The 8,327-nt window shown below is 47.5% G+C and overlaps 1 protein-coding gene across 1 annotated transcript; it reads right to left on the bottom strand.

The window, feature by feature from the left end:
• Nucleotides 1–7,534: 7,534 nt before the first annotated feature.
• LOC138452885 (protein LDOC1-like) lies at nt 7,535–8,020 on the bottom strand. Its single transcript, XM_069605232.1, has one exon. The coding sequence runs from the start codon at nt 8,018–8,020 to the stop codon at nt 7,535–7,537; it is 486 nt and encodes a 161-aa protein (XP_069461333.1).
• Between the last annotated feature and the right edge of the window lie 307 nt (nt 8,021–8,327).

Genomic DNA, 8,327 nt, shown 5'->3' with positions numbered 1-8,327 from the left:
ACCGGGTTTTGTCTTCGCAGCCAGTGATGCCGAGAATCACGGGAAAATGAGCTGCTCTGATGATATCAAACTGAATTTCCTCAGAATGTTGGTGTATCAGAAATCAAAGACGTTCGGTGGTTTGAGTAATAGGCCCAGAGCTGAGCAGGCTACCATCCACTCCTTCCACCTTCTGGTCTTCCTTTCTATCCACTCTCTGTAACCCCACCTTGTTTGCCTAAATGGTATCGATGAAATTCCCAGCAGCACCACAATCTAGAAGGGCCAGTGCTTCCACTTGACGCTGATCCACACAAAGCGTGACCATGAGTATCATAAGTCTTGAGTCTTCTGACTGGTTGGTTGGAGCTACAGACAGCGAAACATAGGGACTAGATGAAACCCCTCGGTGTCCCGTCCCTCCTAGGACCGAGGGTGTTTGTTTCCCGATTTCCAAGAAGGAATCTCAGTGCAACTCCGGATTTGATGCTGATCGGAGCCACAATAGGCGCACAGTCCTTTCTCCCTTCTTCTCTTCCTCTCTTCGGGGGTGTTAAGAAAGGAAGAAGGCAATGAATATGGCAAGGGAAATGTGCACGGAATCGCACAGTGAACAACTTTGAATCTAACAACGTGCATACAATACCCAAGACTCGTGTATACTAAAACACAGGAGTGCAAATAGAGTGAAACAATAATACCAATATATGAAAAGGGATGTGGGGTAAGCACTTAGAACCTCCTTATGACTGAAAGGAAAGTCCGCAAACTCCTTACCCACTATGCTATTACAGACACTGACAGCGCTAAGCCCACGTAGAGGGCAAGCAAGGACAGGATCTGTGAGCTGACACTCTGGATGATACTGAATAAGGAACTTAGAAACAGTACTCACGAGGACCGGAAAGACCAGTTGAATGTCAGTAATTTCACAAACCCAGTAGATCAAACAGGGACCCAGAAGGCTATAACAGCAATGGGTGGAGGAAAACTAAATTCATAAGACCCAAGTCAAGGGGCAAGTAGGAATTGTGATTGTAGAATAGTGAGGAAAACAAAAGACATTCACACAGGGACTAGTTACAACAGCACCCCACACCTAATAATCAAATGGGAAATAAATGCAGATGTGCAATGGAAAATATGGAATGGATCCCAATAGTAAGTAAGGATCAGGAGCAGGGAAAATGATATCACAAAAGGAAACCTTTCCCACCCATCCAAGGAGAAAAGGCAGGAAGCTAAATCTATAAAGGGAAAGACTAATGCATCAAGTTTTACAGTAGCAAAGGACAGCATCAAAGAAACAGAGAACACAGGCAAACTGGGCTGCATCAAAGGGTAAAGCACAGAGAAAGGCTGCCTGCAGACAGAGGAAGACAGAAAGGGAAATCCAGAAAGCAGAAATCAATTAAGCACATGAATCCGAAATCCAGGGCAGAGGAACAAGAAACAGGAACTAGGAACCAGGCACGAAAGCTAGAAACAAGGAACAAGGAACCAGTCACAACAGGAACACTGCAACAATGACCAGCGCTGGACTGAAGCAAACTGAGGCTTTTAAAGCTGCTTAACGAGCACCCCCCTCAGGTGTGCCGCCTGCTGCACCTGCAGCCACAGGTGTTGCCTATCCTCCACCCAACCTTGTCCTGCAAGGGAGGAGGTGAAGCAGTGAGCCAGGCATTCTGGGAAGCATAGTCATTTGATTAAAGTAGCATGCTTGCTGCCAAAAACCTGGAATTGATCCGGAAGGGAAGTAACTTGGAAAATAAGGTTTTAGCGCTCCCAATTCATCACAACACTGTAGCATAAGGTTTGGAGGAAATGTCCAGTAGGGAATAAACCCCAAAACATGCCCCCAAGTGGCGGGAACTGGAGCGAAGGGAGCGAGCCGTGACAGTATACCCACTCCCACGGCCGACTCCAGGCGATCGTCACCCGCACAAAACATCTTCCTTCCATGACAGGAGCGCTTTGTCTTCGGAGGTGGCACTGACGGAAAAGATGACCCGCGGGCAAAAGCAGAAGGACTGGAATGAATAGAATCAGGCCGCAGTCTAGAAGAGCCATAGGCAGGTTTTCGGTGAGGAAGAGACTCATGGGTCGAAGAAAGGCATGAAGGACTTGCAGGACCCGAAGCAGAGTTGGAAGGTCCAGGAAGCTCATACACTGGGAGCGAACACTCATACATCATTGAGGAGGGAGGCAGGCTGGTGCAACATGCTTTAGACAATGGTAGATGCTCTGGTAGCCTCCCTGCCGAGAGCGAACACACAGGAGGTGAGAAAATAGCAGGTTTCAGGAAATGTTCATGTTCAGAAAAAGAAGGTGGCGGCCGAGGTAGAGGTTCGGATCTTCTCCCGTCATCCATCTGGGTAAAGGCCTGTGGTTGAGGGTGACCAAGGTTCAACTGCATCTGTTCCACACCTTGGGGGCCTGGAAGTCCAATGGGTTGCACGAGGCTGGCACTCCTGGTGTCAGTCATGTAGCCACCTTGTTGCACGTGGGATACAACCGCAGGGACGTTTGGCCTACCGATACGAGTGATAGATGCAGTACTTGGTACATCAGGCACACTCGCAGCAGGAGCAATAGCAGGCACATCTTGAACTGCAGCAGTCATACCCTTCCTTTGGCTACTTGCACCCGACTGGTGCTGCAGCTGGGGGGCCGTGCCCGTCCCCTCCCTCAGGCTCATGTGGGATCCGGCAACAAGAAAGCTGTCAAGCGGCTGATCCAAACCAACCCCCAAATCCGAACCGCCCAGCCCGCTATCCTGGTCGGCTACTTGTTCGGTGACTGGGCCATGGCGGATGGTATCCGTCTCCCTCTCGTAATACTCCAGGCTAGTCCAATGGCCTCGCATGTAAGGCCCTCCCGAGTCGTGATCCAGCTTGATGTTTCTGAAGAGAGAGCTGGCAGAAGTCTCAGACTCAGATGTTGCATATTCGGGAGCTACAGTCAAGCAGTTGGGAGAATCAACTTGTGTAAAAGGCAGGCATTCTGGTGATCCCCCTGAAGCATAAGAAGGGCAGGCTGGACGTTCATCCATAAGAAATGGTTGGTATTCAGGAGGTAACTCTGAAGTAGAAGAATATGCAACATGATCAGACAGAGTAGACAGGTGCACCTCCGATATTGGCAGTGAGGCTGAGCAGGATACAGGTCTCATGAACTGAAGCCAAACTAGCGGTAGGCTCTGGGACTGAAGACATGCACTCAGGATGTGCTACCGGAGGCTCCATGGCTGAAGGATAACCCGCTGGATGAGTCACTGTAGCCGAAAACAGGTCTGCCAGAGGAAATTCTGAGGCTGACGGCATGCAAGCTGGAGCCGTCCCGTTAGCTGAAGACAAACTTGTCAAAGTCTTTGGCTCTGACCACGTACATGGTGAAGGCTCTTGAGTGACTGGCAGGCACAGCAATTGTTCATTGATTGAAGACACGTGTGTCAACGATGACTGTAGAGCCGTGGACTGGATAATTGAAGAGTCCATGGTTCTAGGAGGACAGACTGGAGTCCCAGAAGTCGACAGACACATTTGTGGCTCAGGAATGGAAAGCACCTTTAGGGCGGTTGACTCCTTGGCACCAGTAACCAAAGACTGAGCTGTACCCATGCCGTCCCTCTCCTTAGTGGATGACACAGAGTCTCTTCGTTTGTAGAAGTCAAAATCAACCAGAGGAATCACCATAGTAAAGTCTCTGTTAATCAGGATTTCGTCAAGTGTCCATTCCTCTGTCTTAGCTTCTGAAAGTGGCATATTAACAATCAACAGTTCAGGAATCGCCTGCCGGGTCTTTGGTTCAGTATACTGTGGAATGAGTCCATCAAAACAAGAATTATGTACTGTCTTTGACCATTGAGACAAAAATTGGCAGAAGAAGGAGCGAACACAGAGGTAGCATCGTTTTCCACATCATCTTGAATGTCTACTTCAGTCTCAGCAGCTAGATCAAGGGCAGAACCTAAGCCTACAGTAGGGACTGATTCTGTGTATGCAACCATTGTGGATTGTGTTTGGAAATCATAAGCATGTATGCGTTCAAGCTCAGAATTATGACAAACTGCTACACAGGAAATCTTAGGTAAAGGAGTGGCTTGTAAATCTTCAGCTAACAGCAATTCCTGACAAACGGTAGAACAATTGTCAGAACCTGTGCCCTGAATAAGTGCTCTGCTAGAAAAAGGACTTTCACTCCCAATAGATTTTACATATTGACAAGTATCATGACCTACAGAAATCTCCGCACTCAGGGACTGAACAGTATTCACTTCATCAACGGATAAAGTTTGAGGTGTATTCAGAAAAGACTGTAAGGTTTTATTCTCCTCTAGTAAAGTAATGTATTCTTGTTTTAACTCCTCAAATTCAGCTTTTAGCATGCCCCGCCTTAACTGTACATCCCTATCAGTAGGCACAGGGGAAGGCATGGTGGCATCAGGGCTGGATCCTGCCCTAGTCATCCGGATGTGCACTGATTGTACATTGTCATTTACTGCTTGCAGGTTTTGTGATCTATACTCTCTCTTACCGACTTGGTCTGTGTTTCCCTTAAGCAGACTATTGACATCAGACCTCTTGGCATTAGGGACTACAGTAAGTACTTGTACAGAGGAGTAAACTGTAGACTGAGAGACCTCACGGCTCTACGAAGCCTTAATGTTAGGCACGACCAGGAATGAGCTCAGGAGCAGAGGGAAGTGGGAACACGAACTGGGCCGGGAATTTGACGACAAGGAATGGGAAGGAGTAACCCTCTATCACAAGAAAATCTCCAGAAACGCCCGCCTGCAACTTATCCAACTATACATTACCAACAGGGCTTACCTAACTCCGGAAACTATATCGTCTTTCAAGGGCGCAGCCATCCAGCTATGCCCTAAATGCAATGAGCCGAAGGCGGGAATGACTCACATGTTCTGGGGTTGCCCAGCGATACGCTCCTTTTGGATACAGGTGCGGGGAAGGGTGGCAAAAGCAGACATTGAACTGGACGTACATAGCCCTGTGGCCTGCATCCTGGGCAGGTGCAGCCGTGATCGCAAAAACAAACCCCTAAATAGACTCAAAGACTTAATTTATATCACGGCTAAAAGACGCATAGCCATGTGTTGGAAGAGCCCCAGAGGCCCGATTGAAGCACAATGGTGGAACGACCTCACCAAGTGGATGGCAGCCGAGACCGGAGCGTGGGAAACCGCTATCCACGAACAGAGGCTGGACTCCAGTGAGGAATTACATCGCTGGGTGTCGCTGACCGTGCCATTACTCCACCTTGGAGCGGTGGATGACCCCCCAGTTGATCGGCCAGCCCTGACCTCTGAACTGGCTTGATATTGAACAGTGGAGTTGATTGGAGTCTTGGGGTGGTATGGGGGAAGTTATGGACGTGTAATGTATATGCAGTACCTGATATGTTTGTGGTCTATCAATCTGTTGAAAATCAATAAAGAAAGTTTAAAAAAAAAAAAAAAAACTGTAGACTGAGGGCTGAAAACAGAAGATATGCAAGGAACCCCTCCATTCTTTATGTTTGAATCATGAAACTGTTCAATCTGAGATAAAGCACAACCGGAATCATGGGGTTCAACAACAGAGGTACTCGTGTGTAATAAATCTAGCAGTGTGTTGTTTTCCGCTGCTAGGGCTTGTGCAGACATAGAATCTGGATCAAAATTAAAGACAGAACTAGGATCAGGCAATGTACGATGGGCCATGCTGTGGGAAAAATACTTTGCACGTAAATACCCATTTGTGTCAAGGAGTTCATTTAAGTCAGGATCAGTGATTTGATTGTCACAGGTAAACGTAAGGGAAGCTTTCTGTACAAACTTTTTAGTGGCCTTGCTGCCTTTCTTTCTTAAACTGGCCATATTCAAACGGGAATAACGGCTGGTCATTCTGTTAAGAAAGGAAGAAGGCAATGAATATGGCAAGGGAAATGTGCACGGAATCGCACAGTGAACAACTTTGAATCTAACAACGTGCATACAATACCCAAGACTCGTGTATACTAAAACACAGGAGTGCAAATAGAGTGAAACAATAATACCAATATATGAAAAGGGATGTGGGGTAAGCACTTAGAACCTCCTTATGACTGAAAGAAAAGTCGGCAAACTCCTTACCCACTATGCTATTACAGACACTGACAGCGCTAAGCCCACGTAGAGGGCAAGCAAGGACAGGATCTGTGAGCTGACACTCTGGATGATACTGAATAAGGAACTTAGAAACAGTACTCACGAGGACCGGAAAGACCAGTTGAATGTCAGTAATTTCACAAACCCAGTAGATCAAACAGGGACCCAGAAGGCTATAACAGCAATGGGTGGAGGAAAACTAAATTCATAAGACCCAAGTCAAGGGGCAAGTAGGAATTGTGATTGTAGAATAGTGAGGAAAACAAAAGGCATTCACACAGGGACTAGTTACAACAGCACCACACACCTAATAATCAAATGGGAAATAAATGCAGAAGTGCAATGGAAAACATGGAATCGATCCCAATAGAAAGTAAGGATCAGGAGCAGGGAAAATGATATCACAAAAGGAAACCTTTCCCGCCCATCCAAGAAGAAAAGGCAGGAAGCTAAATCTATAAAGGGAAAGACTAATGCATCAAGTTTTACAGTAGCAAAGGACAGCATCAAAGAAACAGAGAACACAGGCAAACTGGGCTGCATCAAAGGGTAAAGCACAGAGAAAGGCTGCCTGCAGACAGAGGAAGACAGAAAGGGAAATCCAGAAAGCAGAAATCAATTAAGCACATGAATCCGAAATCCAGGGCAGAGGAACAAGAAACAGGAACTAGGAACCAGGCACGAAAGCTAGAAACAAGGAACAAGGAACCAGTCACAACAGGAACACTGCAACAATGACCAGCGCTGGACTGAAGCAAACTGAGGCTTTTAAAGCTGCTTAACGAGCACCCCCCTCAGGTGTGCCGCCTGCTGCACCTGCAGCCACAGGTGTTGCCTATCCTCCACCCAACCTTGTCCTGCAAGGGAGGAGGTGAAGCAGTGAGCCAGGCATTCTGGGAAGCATAGTCATTTGATTAAAGTAGCATGCTGGCTGCCAAAAACCTGGAATTGATCCGGAAGGGAAGTAACTTGGAAAATAAGGTTTTAGCGCTCCCAATTCATCACAACACTGTAGCATAAGGTTTGGAGGAAATGTCCAGTAGGGAATAAACCCCAAAACATGCCCCCAAGTGGCGGGAACGGGAGCGAAGGGAGCGAGCCGTGACAGGGGGTAAGTGAAGGTCTGGTGGTTCCAATCTGCATTGGCTCATCAGTGCGTGTATTGACGGATGAGGGAGGAGGCGGAAGGTCAGGAGCAAAGGCAGAGGAGCGATGGCGACGTCTTTCCTGCTTTCTCTCCTGTAGTCTATACTCAATCTGTCGAGCTGAGGCCTGTAAATCCGACAGCGTAGCAGGCCTGGCGGATCTTGCCAACTCATCCTTTATGTCTTCACGAAGACCTCATCTAAAGATGACGAATTGGGACTGCTCCGACCACCCAGTCTCTGTTGCCAGTCTTTAGAAATTCTAGATGTAAGAGAGAACATCTGCTTGTCCTTGGCGTATATCGAGGAGGTCTTCACAAGCAGTGTATGATATTTCCTGTCTTTCAAAATTCTGTTTGAGTAAGGTCAGAAATGCATTATAGTCCTGAAGTGCAGGATCACCTGTGGTGACTAAAGGGGTAGCCCAGGCTAATGCATTCCCTGACATGTTTGAGATGACAAACCCAACTCGGGAATTGCCTGTAGTGAACGTATTGGGACGGAAGGTAAAGTACACGTTACAGGCGTCCAAAAACTCCTTTAACTGTTTAAGAGTCCCATAAAATTTGCCAGTAGGAAGTGACATGGGAGGCAAGTCGACCTGTCTGGGTTCTCGGACTGTAACCAACTGCTTCAAAACTGAGTTTTCCGCCTTTACGTTTTGCACCTCCAATGAGAGGTTACGGACCTCGGCAGAGAGGTTTTGTACTGCAGCCACCAGCTCTTGGAGTTGTTCTTCAGTAGCCATATCTTCTTCTTGGCGTTGCAAACTGTCAGACCCCCTGGCTGAAGACTCCCAAGATCCTGACCTCCCCTCTTCTACCTCCTCCTCACCTGACAACCAGGAATCAGAAGTAATCTCTACATACGGTCTCCTGGAGAGATAATCCTTCTTCTTTCTTTCCTTCTTTTTTTTGTGGACAGTGTCACGCTCCCGAAGAGAAGCCACAATGGATAGTTGAAAACAACTTTACCAGTGGCCCCTTCCCCGGTAAGGGACTAATGGGGAAAAAGCCGTTAAGCATAAAAAACCCCAGCCGAAGGTGGAAGGTGGG

The sequence above is a fragment of the Ambystoma mexicanum genome, chromosome 4p, assembly GCF_040938575.1.
Source record: "Ambystoma mexicanum isolate Mex_15411 chromosome 4p, UKY_AmexF1_1, whole genome shotgun sequence".
In the NCBI taxonomy this organism is placed as follows: domain Eukaryota; kingdom Metazoa; phylum Chordata; class Amphibia; order Caudata; family Ambystomatidae; genus Ambystoma; species Ambystoma mexicanum.
The sequence above is the reverse complement of the archived record's forward strand: the minus strand, read 5'-3'. Positions and strand labels throughout refer to the sequence as shown.

What these genes read in the sequence shown, in the direction of transcription:
- LOC138452885 (XM_069605232.1), bottom strand. Translation starts at nt 8,020, where the DNA reads ATGGCTACTGAAGAACAACTCCAAGAGCTGGTGGCTGCAGTACAAAAC.